At 40.7% G+C, this 20,804-nt stretch overlaps 1 protein-coding gene across 1 annotated transcript in view; it reads right to left on the bottom strand.

Moving 5' to 3' along the window:
- The window catches only part of LOC126479317 (TBC1 domain family member 19), a 192,907-nt gene that overhangs the window by 21,460 nt on the left and 150,643 nt on the right, over positions 1 to 20,804 (bottom strand). Inside the window, exon 11 of the mRNA XM_050103774.1 lies at positions 1,731 to 1,932. Coding sequence (XP_049959731.1) covers positions 1,731 to 1,932 — 202 coding nt within the window. The remainder of the gene's footprint in view (positions 1 to 1,730; positions 1,933 to 20,804) is intronic.

The following is a 20,804-nucleotide window of genomic DNA, read 5'->3' as shown; positions in this document are numbered from 1 at the left end:
CTAGACCACCCATTGCTGAACATGACACACAGCATGACATTTCTCATTTCAATGGCTGATTCACAGCCTGTGCCATCTGGATTTTTCCCACCAACACCAGTTATTCTGAATTGTGCTGGTGGGAAGTCTCCCTGCTATATATTTCATAACCATCCTGGCATTAACCTTCGTTAGTCATTGACCTTACCCATCTAGTAGCCCCTTCACTGTTCCCATTCCAGCACTACACAGTACTCTACTCCACCAGCGCACTCAGTCTTTTCACTTCTCTCCTTTTCCGCTACCTCCCCCCCCCCCCCCCCCCCTTCCTACCTCTCACCCTCGCCCTCTGTCTAAACTCTCGATTCCACCCAGCTGCCCTACTCTCCACCTTGTCCCTACACATTGGCACAGCAGCACCTTACCTCCCCCCACCCCTACCCTGCATTCTTCCCCGTCTCTGACCCAGCCTCCTCCTTACCCCCACCTGGTTGCCTTTCCCATCATGTGCTGCTGCTCGCAGTCTGGCTCCAGCTGCCAGAGACTGTGGTCATATGTTTGTGCACAGGTGTGCTCGTGCAGGCGTGCGCCTATATGTGTGTGTGTGTGTGTGTGTGTGTGTGTGTGTGTGTGTGTGTGTTGCCTACTTTAGAAGAAGGTCTTCCTGGCTGAAAGGTCAGTTTACAACAGGCATTTTGTTGTGACTATCTGCCACTTGGTTATATGGTGAATAGCAATTATCCTTTTAATATTATTATGAATTTGTGACAGAGCTCGACTAAAAGGAGGGATCAATTGATAGGAGATATCTTGTAGCAGAAAGAAATTATCAATTTGGTAATGGAAGTAAGAACTGTTGAGGGAGACGAAGGGATGAATATGGTAAGCAAGTCCAAATGAAAGTATGCTATGCAGAGGTGAAAAGGCTTGCACAGGGCAGGCTAGCATGGGGACCTGGATCAAGTCACTCTTTGGACTGAAGGCTACTGCAAACATATAAACATTTTTTATAGTGCTGTGGGCCAAGGTCAAAACAACTTGATAAGAAAATAAGAGAAATACTGTAAAGTCTAATATAATGCAGTATGAATACCCTGGAATATACATGTTGTGAAATTTTTACTATGCTCACAAGTAACATATCTGCAGTCTCAAAATGATAAAGGCGAAGGTAAGCCCAGCACATGTGAAAATTACAAACCTATTGATTATGTGGATGGAGAGACTGAATGAAGAAAATCATATTCAGTGTTGGCACTTGATGATCATTAAAAAACATGCAAATGAAAATGCTTTAAATGACCCACCTAAAACATTTATTGACTTCTTTACAGCAGTGGAAAAACGAGCCTACAATAGCCTGCAGACAGTAATGTACATAGTTATGTCTTTTGTAAAGTATTTTTATACCATACTGAAGTACAGTGATTTACTTGAAGTTACTGTACAGTTTATGTTTGGTAGCTGTTTGAGTAAAGTTTACCTAACTGCTATATTTGGTAAGTTCTTTAACAGTTTTATCTTTGATGTTCTTTAAATTTAAACATTGAACAATATGTAGCACAGTATAACAATGAATTATATGCTTTTACAAACTTTCCATGCATAGTCTGTCATTTCACAGATCACTCTCAATATATTACATTTATGCCGTAATGCGGGGATACAGCATGTATTCCGACAACTGGGTTATAGGAGGCTTTTACTGTACATACAAACAGAACAGTTCAGTAATCAAAATTAATACTTACGGCTGAATCTTAATGTGTTTGAAATGAAACCAGAGCTGTGACTCATGACGCTGTAATAACTTCTCAAACAGCAAGCACAGACAAAGTATTCCTTGTTGATGAGATGACACCTCATGGAGTCGAAACAGATAGCGCATATAGAAAGCCCGGAAGGTGTGATATACAGCAACTGGGTCATCATACAGATACAAGAAAGGTGTAGCTGTTGAAATGAAGGCATCTGTTATTGGCTGAAAATCAATTTACTTAAGATGCATAATATTATAATACAACACATTTTGGGTACAAGTAATTAAAAACAGCAAATTATAAAACATGTGCACACATGCACACACACACACACACACACACACACACACACACACACACACACACACACACGGGGAGAGGGAGAAAAAGAAGTACCATAAGTACTTATGATTGACACACACAGCGTCACAGAATGTAGGGGAGGGGGGGGGGGGGGGGGGGGAAGGGGGAAGATGGAAAGATCGTTACAGAAGACATTAACAATATGACATTGAGATGAAGAGAAACAATTAGGAAAAAAGGAAGCTGTGGATAGGACAAGAACAAAGTAACAATGAAAAAAGTAGTTAATGCAAATAGCTGCTAAAGGCAAAGTAGGTGCTGTATTGACATATTGTAAGACTGCAGAGGCACCTTTGGTAGAAAGAAGGAACAAAATGTATATGTACCTGCAGCTGTATTCCACATATATATAGTATCAGTACACCTTGTGTCTTTTCTATGCATAGTTCTGTGTAAATTGTTTTACTGTCACTATTCACCACATTCAGATATGGTCCTAGCACATTGTCTTGGCTGTTGATGTTATGTTTCTAGCTCTCCATTCCCAGTTTTCAAAATTTTGTTAGGATATTTTTTTGTTTTAGGATTTTTTTAAAAAAGGAAAAAAGCTATTGATACTTCCAGTCACGACCACTTCCAACAACTTGCAATAACAGCAGCCAAGGAGGAGGAGAAAGCCAGGAAGCCATGAGGACACCCTCACCTCGCTCAATTTCAGACACATGGCAATAACTGATGGATGCCTGCAGCCCTTAGGAAGGTCAAGAATGCACGCACAAAATCATGTGACTTCTTCTGACCTGGTGGCAGTCATTTTACCTGCCTTAGAAAGAAGGAATGTGTTGACAATTGTGTGAAGAATTTGTGCAGGAAGGTGTGTAAAAGAAGTCAGCGTTCTTAATAAGATTTTTTCTCAACAGTAGGGATGTTCCTTATACATCACGGATGCCAGCAGACTCTGAGAGATGAAGTCCAAACTTGAGTCTGTCCAGGTCTCAGGCAGAGAGAGAGAGCAAGAGAGAGAGAGAGAGAGAGAGAGAGAGAGAGAGAGAGAGAGAGAGAGAGAGAGAGCTGTTGCAAAGAAGTGTTGTGTAGCTGCTCTCACAACTGCACTGAAATGCAGAAAAATGTCATAAGAATGTGAAATTGTGATAAAGATGCCAGTTCCTGAGGCACACAAGAGCCCACGCCAGATGGGAAATTTCCACCCTGTGCAGAGAGGCGTGGTCATGAAACAGCGAACTATCACTGGGCTGCATTGAAAATTTAGTCTGCCAATGACAACAACAATAGGAAGAAAATTTTGAAGAGGAGTTGAGCTAAGAGATGGATGAGCTGCAAAAAGGGACAGTCATTGAGACAGTGTGGAAACAAGAGGACATGAGGTGTCTTCCATCCATTTCCAAAATTCAGCCATGCAACTGACAACAGGCAGACAATGTGGGGATTGTACGTGACCTTCGCTGCAAAGCTGCAATTCCTGATGAGGGCAGCCAACTCGTGCGGCACAGTTCTCAAGTGACGCTCCGTTCAAGATTGAGATTTGTAATTTTGTTTTGGTTTTGGTTTGTGTAAACGACATTGAAATAAATACATGTTTTTCATGTTTTGATCATATTAACAATCTGACGGCAGAGAAGAATTCCCAGTTCACCATATCTTTGGCACGCAATGTGGGGCAATCCCATTAGCCATCTGCTCGTCATTTGAAGTCCAACAGCAGAGAAGAATTATCAGTTCACCACATTTTTGGCGTCCAACATGGTGCTTCAATTTGACTTCATTCTCACGTTATTGTTAGTGAGAGAACTTATAACTTTTGAGAAATTATAACTTTTGAGAAACGACTCAGGAAGACTTTCCATTCCTTTATTAGCATATGTGATGTCAGGAGGATGGATGGTGTATTTTTGTGTGGTGGATGTGTTTCAAATGAGCATACAGAGCAGATATAGTGGTAGCTACTATATTTAGTTTCAGTTCCCACAAATTCCCCCATATTTGATGAAGCAGTTTTAGAACGTGTAGTTTGTTGTTGTGATTATTCTGTTCCATGATTTCATTGTTCTGTTAGTGAATACCAGCATTGCCAGCAGCATCACATTGTTTATCTGTTTGTTCTGTGGAGTGCTTTTGGTTTTTAGTTTCGTTTTTCTATGCAGCTGAGGTCTGGGAGACTGATAAATATGAAAACAGCCAAGTCAGTTGAGTAAATTTTGGGGGTGAGTGACGAAACACAAGGCTTTTCTGTGGGGTATCCATCAGAGTCCACTGGATCAAACTCTTGTGATCTTAGAAAACTACACTTCACAGTGAACAGCCATGAGGGAAGAGAATAAAACCTGGTTTGAAAGACTGGAAACTGTGCTAAAACTTTGCAATCAAAAGCATGATGGGCAGACTGCTGAAGTTAGGAATGAACTGAAGATCTAAACTGAAAATCTACAGACAGAGGTCATCAATAGCATTGACGAGGGGGAAAAGAGTGTGAAATGAAGGTTCGCAGCTTAGAAACGTGGGTGAAGGCAAAGATGATTGATGTCTCTGTGCACATAGATGAGGAAAGTAAATCATCCAAGGAAACACAAAGAATAGTGTTAGTCCTTGGACAAGAAGTGCCTGCAATGCGACAAGGTAATGTCCCTGTAATGAAGGTCACCCCAACGAATTTGCAGGCCACACTACCAATGCATGGGGTGGACATGCCATTGCCCAAGTTTGGCCGAATGCACAGCACTCACCCAAAGACATACCTAAAGAATTTAGATGTGTATTTGCGTGCAAAAGGAGTGGCGGAATGTAATGCTTTACTTGCTGCATGGCAGATGCTCATCAGGAGGAGGCTGGCTGGTTTGATGTTACAATTTGCGAGAACAGTAGTTACAAGGATTACTGCACTAAATTTCTGGCAAGGTACTGGAACATGCCCACAAAGGCGAGTGCAAAAATGAGTATATATATCGGAGACAGTATGAGCCACAGTCACGCCAATCCATGGCAACATATCCTGCTCACTTTGTCATTCTAGCGCGTTACATGGATGACAAAATGTCAGATGAGGAATGGTGCAACGTGTGCAACGTGATGTGCTCACATTTCCTGCTCATACACAAGGTTCACTCATCGGGGCACTGTCAAGAGAACAGTTACTCAATATTTTAAGATCCTTGGACGAAACCGAAGAGCAGGAGAAACAAAGGACAGCAAATGGACACGCAATTAGGACAGAAAATAGGGTGCCACAAGGGTTTGTGCACTGCAATGACAGACAGAATCGGTGAAACCATGGACGAGGGAGAGAAGATCGGAATAGGCAAGAGTGAGATAGACGTCATGCTCCACACCATGGAGAACAAGCCAGGAACAAAATGCCAAACCAAAGATGCCACGTGAGCTGCATGCAAGCATCGCATTATTGGAGAGGCCATGAGAATAATGCAGGTTCACCACCTCTGACCCCACCTCAGGCAGAGGAGAGTGAGATCACACAAATAAATGATCTGAGAAAATGAGATATTGCAGGGGACACCATGGTAGAGAAGGGCCATCACATATGCAATGTGCGGTACTGCCAATCACAAGCGCAAGACGACACTGACCAGTACTGTGATGACCCAAAGTTGCCGGAAAAGCGGACAATCAGTGTCCCCTTATTGAAATAACAGTGGAAGGAATTAAGACAAGAGCATGTCTGGATTCTGGGTCAGAAGTGACAGCATTTTCAATGTCTTTTTTACTCAAAGCTGGTAGAAAGTGGTAGTAAATTAGCTGAGATACCCATAAGAGGAATCTCACTAACTCCCACTTTTTGGGCAAAAAGGAAGGAGGTAGAGAAGCAGATTTTGGCGTCGCTAAGTGGCGGAAGGAGTAGCTTCCAGGTTAATGGAATTGTCATCTGTCAGTTGTCACTTGATTTTATTATTGGTAGTGACATACTCTCGAGTAGAGTGGTAGTCATGAATTGGACCACTAAAACCGTGGTCAGTTAGTTTGAAGGTCAGATCGCATAGGGTGCAGAGGGCTTTTAGGGCATAGTTAATTTAGTAAAATGTAAGGAGGATGAGGAAATTTTCATAGATGGGCCACAGGAGCTAAAAGCTGATTTATTAGAGGGAGATGGGTTCCAGATGGAGTCAGTTTGCTGTCTGAAAGTTGTGATGATGATCCCATGTACGCAGCCAATGAAAGAGTATCTGATGGGACATGATGCCATTGGTCATGAGTTAGAGACCCTCCCACAAGTTCTATTAGGATTTAGAGGGCCATTAATGAGCACACTCCCATGATACCCCATGACCCCATGTGAGTATAGATGACATGCTCAAAACGAAACATAATGATATACAGATGAGACAACAGTCAAATGCCGTGATGACAAGTGCTCTGAGACAATGAAAATCATTGAAGGCGAAGCCCCCGCAGTAACAGAGAAACACATGTGGAATGTAGAATGCGAAAGCAATTGCAGAGTGGCAGAGGAGCACTGTGAAGTATGTCACAGAAGTACTAAAGCCCACTCACCAGCAATAGAAGACAATGTTGTTTCCTCCAAAGTCGCAAAATATGCAAAAGTAAGACATTTTTCAGAGTTGCATTGAAGTGGCGAGATAAATTGATCACATCCCACTCAGAAACAAGGTACATGGTAGGTGATACCCTTTGAACAGATGATCAGCCATGAGTGTGTGTAGATAATGCGGAAGTTGATTCAATGGAAATAATTAGAAAGAGTATTTAAGCTAATCCAGGGTTGAACCTGCAGCAGAGGCAAGAGGTGGAAAATCATGGAATTCAAGGATACATTCTTTATTCCTGCCGGGAAGATTTCTGGGAGCGGTCCACAAGTTTAGAGTAACATGTAACCGGCCGCCGCAAGGAAAGCATACTCAGTGGCCTGGAAGCACCAAAAAGCTACCAGGGAAGCGGTACAGGTGATGGAGGCAGCCAGAGTCACATCACGGGCTGCGTCAGAATATTTTAATCTGCTCGCGATTGTGCTGTGGGAGTGACAACTCGATAGTCGACAAGACACTGAGAGACTCTCTTTACGAGCGGGGTTCTTTGGAGGACATGAGGAGTGTTCGTTTCCCGTGTTAACGTATGTATCAATTGTGTTTGTGCGGTACAATAAAGGTGGTCGTTCACAGTATAAATTCCACACAAGTGTTTTCCATTATGTAGTGAAATTACTCCTACATAAGTGGTGACCCCGTAACTAAGCAGTGTGACAGTAGGCAAGCTTCTTGAGATATTTTCTGCGACATCTCGTATCGACATGTCGTCTGCACAGAACCTCTTTTGCGACATTGACGGCATCATCCAAAACATCAACAAGGACCTCGACATGATGCAGCAAAACCCTCAGTTTACAGTGCCACGGACGCCTACATCTCAAACCGACTTCGCCCACGACGTGACGTTTCCAACCATGCTGCGTGTGCCGGCGGGTCCCGCGCCGCTGCCACAGGACATTGCCTCGCACAACCAGCGTGCAGGACACGCCGATATCAGACCCAAAGTGCCCCCGTTTTCATCACCCGTGTCGGTACCGCTCCCACGAGTTTTGCACTTTCCGTTTGCCAGCGATCGTGGCCCACCCGCGTTGCGGTTACAAATTCGACCCCCACCTTTCGTTCCCGAGCGTCCGGAAATTTGGTTCGCTATTATGGAGAACATTTTCGTGCAGCAACAAATAGTCAACGATTTTGAACAGTTCACGCTAGTGATATGCAACCTGGACCATACCAAGTGCTAGGACGGGACACACACACAATGGATATCCTCCTCCTGGGAAAGTCGACCAAGGTTTCCACTGAGCGAGTAAAACCCGCTTGGACAATGACAGCACCGACTACAGTCTCACAGATGACTTCAGACACAACTTGCAATGAACCCACACCTTCCGCAAAACCAGACAGCTGTGACCCACATGAGCCCCAGACCAGGGGACCTAATGCAGCAACGGAATCATCAAGCAGCACCCACACCCGCACTATCCGCACTCGGGCAGGCCGAGAGGTGAAGTTTAAGTACCCCACCATACCGGGTGCTCCGCACTTCAGGGGGGGGGGGGGGGGGCTGTGTGGGAGTGACAAGTCGATAGTCGACAAGACACTGAGAGATTCTCTTTACGAGTGGGGTTCTTTGGAGGACACGAGGAGTGTTCGTTTCCCGCGTTAATGTATGTATCAATTGTGTTTGTGCGGTACAATAAAGGTGGTCGTTCACAGTATAAATTCCACACAAGTGTTTTCCTTTATGTAGTGAAATTACTCCTACAGTGCTTAAGAAAGACAGACTGGACCATTGTTGCTTTGATGCAAGGGTGTTAAATGATCACATTGAGGTAGACAGAACAAGGCTGGAACCTATCCAGGACATACTGCCCCAGTTCTTGGGGAAAATTTAGCTGTCAATCTTTGACATTAAAGCCAGTTTTCAGTCAAGTTGAGCTCCATCCATCCTGCCAAAAATACACTGCTTTCCTATTCTAAGGGAGACAGTATATGTATAACCAAGTACAATTCGGGCCTAAGGGCATAAGTTTGGCATTTTTGAGGGCCCTGAAATGTATAGTCACACCAGACATGAGGGAATTTTGTGGTGGCTACATCAACGACATAATTGTAGCGTCTGCAACATTTAAAGAAACATGTACCACATAAAGCAGCTGCTGGTGGTACTTCAGAGATATGGCATGATGCTCAGGCCTGACAAAGTGAACCTGGTATATCTTGGGTTCGAGATCTCGCCAGAAGGTATCTGTCAAGAAAAGTGCAAATTGGTGGAAATCAAAAAAAATGAAATGGCCATCCCGGGTGCGACAAGGAAGACAGTTCTTGGAGCTGATTTCATTTTACAGGGGGCATATTGTCAACTTCTTGCAGATGTTGAGTCTTCCACATGCTCTGTTGAAGAACGGCAAGAAGTGGAGCTGGGGAAACGAGGAGGAAAATGTGTCCGAGAAGATTAAGATTGCATTTCATGACAGTATTTGTTTGGCACATTGTGGCTTCTTGGCACTTTTCCATCTCTTCATAGATGCAAGTGCACAAGGCATTGGGGGATGTCTACAACAGGAAATGTGCACATTGTGGCCACAGATAGCTCGAAACTACTGGGTGTGAAACACAGTATTTCACGACAGAACTAGAAATGCTGGCTGAGATTGTCTATGCAACAAACTGGTTTAGAAGTTACCTGCTTGGGTGCAAAACTCGTTAATATACAGACCACCATGATCCTACGTTCCTAAGAGCTGTCAGATACACGAGTAACAGAGTGATGCGTTGGGCCCTGGCGATGCAGAAATTCGATCTGGAAATTGTTTATTGCTGGTGTAAACAAAATAAATTTGCCAACTGTTTAAGACAAAATCTTTAACGGGAGGACGGCGACGAAAATGTCACCCGAGAAAATAATGAAGTTATAATGGCAATGTTACAACAATGGTTCGAAGGACTTTCTGATGTACTGCATTAGTGGAGAGGATGAACTAGAAGTACTGCTCCATTGTGCACGATAGAGCAGAGAGTACATTTCCGGTGGAATGTGAAAGGATGAAGGTGGAAAATTTCACTCCCTGACGCACTTTTGGAAGATTTACTTGAATGTTATCACCACCACCTTGGCCACTGAAGGGCAACGAAGTTGTATGTGACAATTGCCAAGGAGTGGGAACATGCCATTCTCAGACAGAAAGTTAGGAAATGCGACATGTGCCGGCATTTAAAACGTCCAGATGTGATTGTGCAAGGTGAAATGAATGCCATCATACCAGAAGCATAAAATGGTCTGCCAAAGGGGCAGTTCAGGCAGCAGTTTATTTTCGTTGTTGTGGACGCATTTATTTGTACTAAGCACTTCAGGCTTATGATGTTAGGTTTGTGGGGCGCTCAACTGCGTGGTTATCAGCGCGCTTCTTCAGGCTTTATGATACAAACCACATCAGAGCGAAAAGCTGTGTAAAAATGTTGATGGAAGATTATGTGCACACATGTGGTAGGCCCAAGAGAGTCCTCTTAGACCATGCTACAATTTTCACATCTGCGAGATGGAGGGCAGGATTAGAAAAGGAAGGGATCAAAGTGATGTTCTCCTCAATTACAAAATCTCAATCCAGCCCTGCAGAACAATACATGTGCCAGCTGGGAGTGTTCTTTAGAATATTGGTTTCTGACAGGCACAATGCCTGGGTCCAGTACCTACCAAAGATAGAGACATACTTCAGTGAAGCTGTGCATTGCAGTATAGGATACAGACCAACAGACATACAGTTCCAGAAACCAACTGTCAGGACTTTCAAACTCCTGATGGGCAGCAATGCATGAATCAAGCCTGAGAGTTTATGATGGAGGACACAATGAAAAGAATCGAAAGGGAACAGGGAAAAAGGATGAAGACTTATGAGATCGGGGACTGAGTATAGGGCGTTGGATGTCATAAAGAAAAAGATAACAAAGTTCTTCCATCTGTATGAGGGCCAAAACTTGGTGCAACAGGTAGTAGCACCTAATTTATGATAGCAAGCATGAGGTGGGGTTGTTTAACACCTGCAGCCTGAGAGCACAGTCGAAAATTGTAGATTTTTCTTAACAACAAGCTGCATTTTGTTAATAGATTTTCTGTTGTAGTAATTAGCACCCATTTATTGTGCTTAGGCTGTCATTTTTGCGTGTGTGTGTGTGGACTGTGAGACACTTGGTGTGCATGTGAAGTTAGTTACATGTGTGTGTGTGCCTGGGTTTCATGCACCATCGCGATGCACAGTGCAAGGCTGAGAGGAGCCGCCTGCATTCGACAGCATGATACTTCCCATAGCACAGGATTGTCATGCAGCTCATGTAATTCCTTCATTTTTGTTTGTTTTCTGTATATATTCAACTGTAGTGCAGTGTGATGGATCCATGTTTTATCGTATTACCATGCGAGGTGTTCAATGTAGTGACTCTAGTGTGGAAGGTGACACCAGACATATTTGATGAGATTTCTGTTGCAGCATAAGAGGTGTACCAAAGGTAGCTTGCAGATGGTGGAGAAGACATCTTATGTTTGCTAAGTAGTGCATGAAATGTTGACTGAAACGTGTTAGGATTATTTTGTGTGTTAGAATTTAAGGATTGGTTAAAATCTCGTGAAGTAAAAAGTTAAGTACACACAGATTTGTTTTTAGATTTGGATGTTAAAGTTAAGGATACACAAAGTTAGGTACATGAACAAATTTTTTGTTGGCATTTGAGTCTGTCCTTGTGGCTCACACAGCTGACACTATGTAACCTAGTGAATGAGAAGGAGGCCTCCTAAAGAGCAAGGATGCATACAATATATATATTGATTATGTTATGTGATAGAAGGCACCAATGATATTTTTGTGTCTTATACAGGTCTATTCTGTTGAGGAGCTCCTGGAAGAGCTAAAAAATTAAGCAAATTCCAGTGTTACATTGTCGATTTTCTTCATTTAAACTTACGACTTGTCACCTGAATATGTTTTTTTATATTTCATTTTATCTGTTTCTAATATCGTGTTATAATTTCATGAATTGACTCGTTCCATGACCATGGAGACTTCTCCTTAATTTGGTCCCACTGAACAATAAATAAATAAATAAATAAATAAAACATATGCACTGTTGACAAAAATGTCAAGGTGCTACCCATCCCATCCTATATGGCATACCCATATTGGTCCAATAAAGTATGTCATCAAAAAAATTTATTGTTTTGTGTGACCAGATGTTTGACATAATATTCATTCTGTATCGATTTTATAAAACTCTTTGATGAACAATACTACTTAAGGTCAACTTTTATGTCACTTGCCTTAATTCTAAGTGTCTTGTGTGTTTTCCATATTGGTATTCCTGGTGTATAACTCTTTTATAAACATTATTGTAGTATAAAGTGTACTTTTGTTTGATTCTGTGTGTCATGTAGATGTATAGTATTCTCATCTGTGATGTGCGAATAATATTATTATGACTGGTTTATTTTTCATTTATGCATGTCTTGATTACTTATTTGGGCATGTCTTTGTATATATTTGTTAAGGGCAACCATATACGTAAATAGTCGATTGGGCTTGACATGCTAGGGCACAACTGAAAACATAATATCACCACAATATCCCACATCAGTGACTGAAGCTTTAGTGTGTAACTCAGTACCACCCAGGACTGGAGCAACTAATTACATTCTCCACCAAGTTTTCGACTACCTCTTGTTGTGTCCTTAAATAAGAAATACCCTGCCCTCTAATCTTCCTGCCCCTCCCACAGTGGTATTCCACCATCCAACAAACATACTCAAGATACTTGTCCATCCTTTCACAACTGCTGCTCCCAGCCCCTTACCTCATCGCTCATACCTCTGTAATAGTCCTAGATGGCAAGACCTGTCCCATACATCCTCCCACCACCACTTACTCCAGTCCGGTCACAAACATCACCTATCCCTTCAAAGGCAGGGTTACCTGTGAAACCAGTCATGTGATCTACAAGGAAAGCTGCAACTACTGTGCTGCATTCTATGCAGGCATGACAACCAACAAGCTGTCTGTTCGTATGAATGGCCACCGACAAGTTGTGGTCAAAAAACAACTGGACCACCCTGTTGCTGAGCACGCTACCCAACATGACATCCTTCATTTCGCTGAGTGCTTCACAGCCTGTGTCACATGGATCTTTCCCACCAACACCAGCTTTTATGAATTGCACAGGTGGGAACACTCCCTGCAACATATCCTTTGTTCCCATAACCCTCCTGGCCTCAACCTTCGTTACTCATTGTCGTCACCCATCCACCTCCTTTCCTGTTCCCATTCCAGCACTAAATAGCCCCCATTTCACCATCGCAACCAGTCTTTCCTTCTCTCTTTTTATGCTAACCCCCCCCCCCCCCCCCACTGCGTTTGAACTAACCTCCCAACTACACCTAGCGACCCTACCCTCTCTCCACCTTGTCCCTGCACACTCTTCAGCAGCACTTGACTGTCTGTCCCCCACCCCTACTGTACTCTATGCTTACCCCTCCACTACCCAGCCTCCTCCTCACCCCAAACCCAGTTGCCACTCTAATCATGCACTGCTGCTGTTGCTTGCAGTATGGCTTCAGCTGCAAGAAACTGCAATCAAGTGTGTGTAAGTTGCGTTTGAGTGTGTGTGTGTGTGTGTGTGTGTGTGTGTGTGTGTGTGTAAGTTGCGTTTGAGTGTGTGTGTGTGTGTGTGTGTGTGTGTGTGTGTGTGTGTGTGTCTGTCATCTATTTCTGACAAAGCCCTTGTGGGGCAAAAGCTTATTTGTGGCAGAACTGCTTGAATTCATGAGAACAATGATCGCGGCTTAATTCAGAAATCCAGTTTAATGAGGTAGTTTGAGAGTAAAAAATTACATTGATGACCTGCATTGATAATATTATTACAGTCTGTCCAGTTGATAATGGAAATAAATACTGCTTATATGTAGTTATTAGTGTATTTCAAACTATGGAAAGTCCAGGTTGAAATATCAACATGTTAAGAAAAGGATATATTGCTACTCACTGTAAATATGGCCCTTTGTTACAGACAGGCACAACAAAAAGACTATTATACATTATAGCTTTTGGTGAAAGCTTTCTTCAGCAAAGAGAACACACATATTCACACAAGCAAGCACATCTCTCGCACACGTGACCGCTACCACTACCAGGTGAGAGATTCTGCTGGGAGTGGTCGTGTATGTGTGAGATGTGGTTGCTTGTGTGAATATGTATGTGTGTGTGTGGGGGGTGGGGTGGTGTGAGGGGGGCGGGGGGTTATGTGTCTTTTCTTTGCTGAAGAACGCTTTAGTCAAAAGGTATAATACGTAACAGCCTTTACATTGTGTCTGTCTGAAACTCCAAGAGTCATCTTTAAGGTGAGTAGCAGTCAATCCTTTTCCTAATATTGTTGAATTGAACTGAATTTTACTTGGTGCTGTAAAATTAAATCTGTGTAGTAAATGTACATGTAATACAGTACATGTCAAAAACAGAAAACATTTCTTTACAACAGACCAAATCATTTGAAAATTGTATGCAATGAGGTGAAAAAAATCATGTTTCAGACTGATGTGGGGAAGTTGACTAGGGAAGTTATAACACTTCACAAATTACAAAATATGGTGACTACGTAGGCATCTGAAAGGGGGAGGGGGCAAGAGGGGGTAATTACCCTGACTACACATTACCGTATTTACTCGAATCTAAGCCGCACTCGAATCTAAGCCGCACCTGAAAAATGAGCCTCGAAATAAAGGGAAAAAAAAAAAATCCCAAATCTAAGCCGCACCTGAAATTTGAGCCTCAAAATTCAAGGGGAGAGAAAAGTTTTAGCCCGAACCTCCAAATCGAAACAAAGTTGGTCCATTGTAATATGAGACACAATTTAGGTCGAATGAATGACGATACAGCTACAGTAGTTTGGTTCGAGTTGTAAGCTTAGCAGTTAAGCTTTACCAGGTAGCCATTGCTATGCGTCAGGCGCTCCGTCCGTATTTATACGGATACCCTTCCTTTTTCACGTGCTTCGTCTGGTTTGAATCGATTGCTTATTTTGCTTTGATCTGATAAGTGCCGTTTTCTATGTTATAGATGTTTACGTCAGTCACTCTAAGCTGAAAATGCATTACTATACTGTGTCATGCATTGTTTATCGCATTCTGATAGTGCGTGTTTACGGCCTGTCGCTGCTCGCGGCATGGCTTGCTTTTGTGCGCGCTACCGCCGCCTACAATTAAAAAAAGAGAGGAATCGTCTCATTAGCGAAACAATGGCAAGAGACTCCTATTTGTTGTTACTTACACTGCTGCTTTCTTTGATAATGATCAACAAGAACCAAATAATAGACTGCGTATGATAGAACATGTTCTGAACGAGAGTTTGGCGAAAATTTTTCTCCGTTTGAAAATCTTTGCAGCCGCTTCTTTAGTACATCAAATTCTAGACAGAAATTAGTCATCTTAGATTTAAAAATCTAGTCAGTTGCCGTGCTTCATTTCTGACTGTATCACTATTAGGCATAAGAGTAATACAAATATAAACATGACACGGTACGTATATTCTTCCGCGTTTGATGTTGCCTCACTCTAGTTTCATAGTTTATTAGGCAGACAGGATCTAAATGAGATAGAAGCAAACATGAAAGAATACATGGCAAAATGTTTATAATCGTATTATTCTTATGGTGAAGAGAATACTGCATGTGATTCACATTTCATCAGGTTCCTATTAGCAACCACCTCTTCTCACAGGTAGGAAAAAATTCAGAACGTAGAGTTGGCCATATTGACAAAAATCCCAGTCTTGCCAGTCAGATTTTCGTAGTACATTGAAATTCTGCTACATTCAAAGATGAACAATACGGAATTTGTATTTACTTCGTTGGATAATGTATGAAAATGCAGAGGTCGAAACTCGGGCGGAGAAAAAAAGCTCGTCTTCCAATTTTTTTTAAACGTTTTATTTACTGACGCAGAGGTTTTGGCGCCAGTATTTATCTTTGTGCCTACAAAGGATGCCTGTGTAGCGCTACATATATTCGACGGCAGAAGTTAGTTGTGGCGGCACCTAGCAACATTTTTCAGAACTTCCGCTTGCTTTGCACTCGATTCTGAGCCGCAGGCGGTTTTTTGGATTACAAAAACTGGAAAAAAAGTGCGGCTTAGATTCGAGTAAATACGGTAGATTTATATAAAAAATAATGAATTTGTTAGAGACATGAAATTGACCACAGAACCATATACATTACACATATTGTATGTAGCTTACAAAGGGTGTTTGCAAGAGTGTCCCATATTCTTACAGGAAATAATACTCATCAAAACCAGACAGTCACATATATGTCTGGAAACAAATAGTGATTGAAAACAAATAGTGATTGAAATATGAAGCACTTGGTCTAAGATAGTGCTCAGTTTTTTTCACATTATAGGAGGTGCTCAATGTTGTTACCATTCATTCTTAAAAATCTATCAGCCCCACTTCTCACGGAATCATGAACTCGTGTGAATACATCTGGCTCCCTTGGATTTGATCATATGCATGTGACACATGCTCTTGCAAATGTAAGTGTTGTTGATGGGTGTGGAATATACCAGTGCCTTTAAATGCCACCATAGCCAGAAATATAAGGAATAAAAATCAGGTGAATGGAGAGATCATACTACTGGATCTTCTAACTAATCCATTGCTCATTGAATGCTTACAGTAGATATTGTTGTAGAAGGCATAGAAAATTAGGTGGTGCTCTATCATTCTTAAACCACATCCACTGTCTTCCTAGAGGGTAATGTTCGCCAATAGGACAGGTAATTTGTTTTACAAATATTATTGATAAATAACAAATATTTATTTGTCTAGTGAACTGTTTGGTTCAATGAATCTGTCATCCACATTTCATGTCTGCACACTGAAATTTAATTGAACATGATACCTTGCTTCCATGATAATTCATGGCTTTGCATATGCCTGCACTTTGTTTTTATGATGCCACTCCTTATGAATCCTGCATCATTGTATAATCCACTGGTTGAACTATTATCTCATGTTGTGGTCTTGTGAGTTGAAAGCTTTCATATGCTGGATAAGTTAACAGTTCTTTCAGAACTGACCACACAAGAGTATGGTTTATGCCTTCAGCAGATCCAATTTTCTGCACACTTGTTTCAGGATCATGTTCTATTTGTTACAATAATCACTCCTCCATATCTGGTGTGTGAACTGTGTGAGAATTACTGTGAACAGCTGTCCTTGTAATGAATGATCCCATATACAAATCACTGGAACAAATTACTGAACATTTTTTTCTGTTGGAATGTGGTGTTGTAGGTGTTGATTAGTGTAAACATCAGGTGTCTGATGACAATTGCTGTTGCTTAAACCACAACTTCATACAATGAACAAGGAACAACACGATTCCACTTTGCTCTTTACATTATTCACACTTCCCAAAATCAATAAATCTGTTTTGATGCTGGTACAGTCTCACAACAATATGTATGTAATGGATGATATAGCAGACAATAGGAAGTGCTATATTTGACAACAATATCACAATCAGAGGAATAAGTAAACAAACAAACAATCATTGAGAAATGAGCAATGCATGTCAAAGGGAATACAGTCTGCACTACCGAGCACTGTCCAGTTTCAATGCAAATAAAGTGCCCCATATGTCAATAATGAGACACTATTTAAAGCACCCTGTATATGTTAGAGGAGATATGTTATTATTTAGGCGTTTACTATTCTTATTCATTTAAATGTCAGAAACATTTCAGAAAAAAATCACAATAAATTTCATGTTGAGGAGAAAGAAAAAATCTCTTGAAAACTTTAAAATCAAATGTAGTATAGTCTCTTAGAACACCAAAAATGTTTTATTGCTTGTTTACATTGCATTTTTTTATAAATCACTGTGTTATTCAGTTATTCTAAGTTGTAGTTACTGCTTAAGAAAGGTGCTTTTTAATAGCTTCCCTGAAGCTTGGTTCACATATTATTTAATATATCTTAAGAGTTCATTGTGTATTACTTTTACTCCCCAAATAAAATTTAGAATTTTGAATTATTTTTTATTGCTGAATGTAAATTCTATATAGTTCTAATTTTATGATAATTTATCTGTAAAATTATTACTATAGTGTTCTCAGTGTACTGATACTTTAGAGGGTATACTCAAATTGTAAGTTCCAACTTCCCCTTAGTTTGTTTAAAAATGTACCAGTAAGACGTTCCATTAATTTTGAGAAAAATTCAAAGATAAAGCGATAGCAAGAAATGAGCTTGTTTAAGTTAGGATATAAACATAATTTTCCTGCACACAGCCAAGGCCTTCACAAGGATTGGAATAAAGGGAGGAAGTATTGAGTACCGTCTTTAGATATGCAAAAGGCCATGTTTCAAGATATTCAAAAGGGATGGGCTGATTATATCTCCAGTTTTTAATAATATTGAACACAACATTGTTTTGCTGTTTGTAATACTTTATATCAAATAATGACACCAATCAATTTCATGTACATTTTCTTAAGTGGTAATTGGAATAGGTACAAGACAACTGAATCATTCCATGGACACAAATTGATTACAGGGAGTTTACCAGGAGCACTATAGAATTCCATGTATATAATAAACATTTTCTTAAAGATCATAGTTAAGGAAGAAAAGGATCGCTACATAGAATGTATTTCATTTATCTCATTATTCAATTTTCAAATCAGCCATTTTATTTATAGCAGATGTTTCAAGTTTTATAATAATAACATTTTAGAACATACAAAATTTTACATTATTTTACGTTCACAGATACTGCTACACAAATACTTATTATAGCTTCCTGTACACAAAATAAAAAATTTACTGGATGAAGAAAAATTCAAGCATTCAGACTTTGCAGTGTGATTCCTCAAATATTTGTGATACAAAAGTGTCTCTCACAAAAATTCATCCCGTGCATACTTCAGGCAGCAAATGGATGTTAAAGGATGGTAGTCTCACAACACTGTAATCACAGGTATGGCAACTACCTCTGTCAGCATATAGCAGTAGTGCTGTGCAGTTGGTGCAGTGGGTAGTGTTTTGGGTTAGCATGCAGGATGTGGAATGTTTGACTCTGGGTAGAGGCATATTTGTTTTTATTTGCTACATGTAGTCTGTGTAGTATGGTATCTGACATCTTAATTGTCATACAGTGATTACAGTGGGTCTTCTACAAAACATTTGCATTTACATACTATGAACACAGAAACAGAAGTATAATTGTTTTCATTGGTCAGCTTTTAAAGAAGCCTTTTGCACATGTGGATGCAAATTGTTTCATATCACTGCATCTACTAATTTCCAAACTTGTTTTCTGTCTATCATCCCCCAATGGTTCCAACAGTTAGTACCAATTATTATTCTTGCCACAAGAATATCTTGTAATTATGAAAAAAAGTCCAATGCATAATATGTAAAAAGAGGTCATAGGGAGCACTGTCATCCTCTTTTTTCCAGACTCAGAATACTCACAATTATAAATTTATACAGCTATTTGTCTGTACTCTATATTAAAAACAATATTTCAGAATTTATTGCCAGAGGGGAAATACACGAACACAACACCATGGCTAAGGGTATTTTAGACATACCGCCCCACAGATTAGCAAGAACAGGAAATTCCCACAAAGTTAACCCATTCAAAATGTTCAATAAACTGCCAATTCATGTTCGGTCTATGGATATAATTTTTTTTAAAATTAAGTGGTACAGCTGGCTTTCAGATCATCCAGTTTATGACATTAAAGAATTCTTTGAGATGCCTGAGGAGGATTTTAGCATTTAAAAGTTGTCTGTAGTTAAAACATATTATTGTGTGCTGTGGTTAATCGTGTGTAATTACATAGTGTATACAATAAACAACAGAATAGTATATTAGATTAGATTATAGTATAGCTTATTGCATTAACTTTTAGAAGGTATCCTGGTGTAATGTGGTACACTGCCATGCTTGGAATGTATTCTATAATGAACTGACACTTGTTTATTCTGTATGTACTAGTACATCCTGTATGACGAAGCCAATATCATTGTGAAATGATCTATGGTGAATGAAATTCTTGATTCATTACATTTGTTAGGACCTTACATCGCCCGCTGGTCTAACAATGTGCTTTTTAAATCATTTCCAAACTTTTTTACCATTTGTATGTAAAACAAACATGGAACCACTAATTATGCATTTCTACTCTGAGTCTGAGAAGTACAAGCTGTTTAGTAAGTATCTCCATCCATCATCATCATAATAATTATTATTATTAGTATTGATAGAAAAGTGGAAGCATCATGTCCATTACCATTAGGGAAACAGTGTAATTTGAAAACAAATATTTCACATTTAGCAGCATTGGGATGGAGCATGCAGAACAAAAGCTGTAAGAGGGGTGACGCATGTTAGGTGGAACAGTCCACTGCGAATAATGATGTGATTATACTGTATGTTCTGTTCACCAGACAGGGACAAGTTGCAAGTGGAATAATGCACCTATGACAACACCATGTACATTCATACACATACGGCATTTTCTTCCTGTGTTATTCTAAAACAGAATAGCAGATCTATGGCATTCACAAACAGTGCATATGTTGATAAGCTTTTGGTCCTTGGTGCATCTGATAACTGGGCTGGTGTTGTTACTCATGAATATGCTGCTGGATATCCTGGTCAACATCATCTAGATAGAAATGTGTTTAGTCATCTGGAGCTTTGACTTCAAAGACATGTTGTCTCCTTCCATCATAGTGTGACAAGAGGTCATCCATGGACTCATCATACTACAGCTACTGAGCAAGCTACTCTGTAGATCACACACCATGAACCCAACTGAGATACATGTAGCACAGCAAGTCAGCTGCAAGTCTTGCAACACGCGGTCATTGATGCACTGCACAAGCATGGGCTGCACACCTATCATTCTATGATTATTCTTTAACACAACACCTGCATCCTGCAGGCCACTGACTACGGACATAATTCTGTGGATGGCTCCAGCAACAACAGGTAGCTAGCAACATTTTCATAAATACTGTAATATGGTCAGATGAAACAGCATTCACTCATGAGGGTGTTTTCAATACGCACAATGCCCCTCACTGGAGTGATGTCAACCAACCTTCATGTTGCCCTTGACGGTGGATATCAAGTTTGCTTTGAAATCAATGTCTGAGCCAAAATATTGGGAAACAGGAGTTTTGGCCCTTACCTGTTG

Source organism: Schistocerca serialis, chromosome 1 (assembly GCF_023864345.2).
Source record: "Schistocerca serialis cubense isolate TAMUIC-IGC-003099 chromosome 1, iqSchSeri2.2, whole genome shotgun sequence".
NCBI lineage: Eukaryota > Metazoa > Arthropoda > Insecta > Orthoptera > Acrididae > Schistocerca > Schistocerca serialis.
This window is presented reverse-complemented; position numbering and strand designations above follow the sequence as displayed.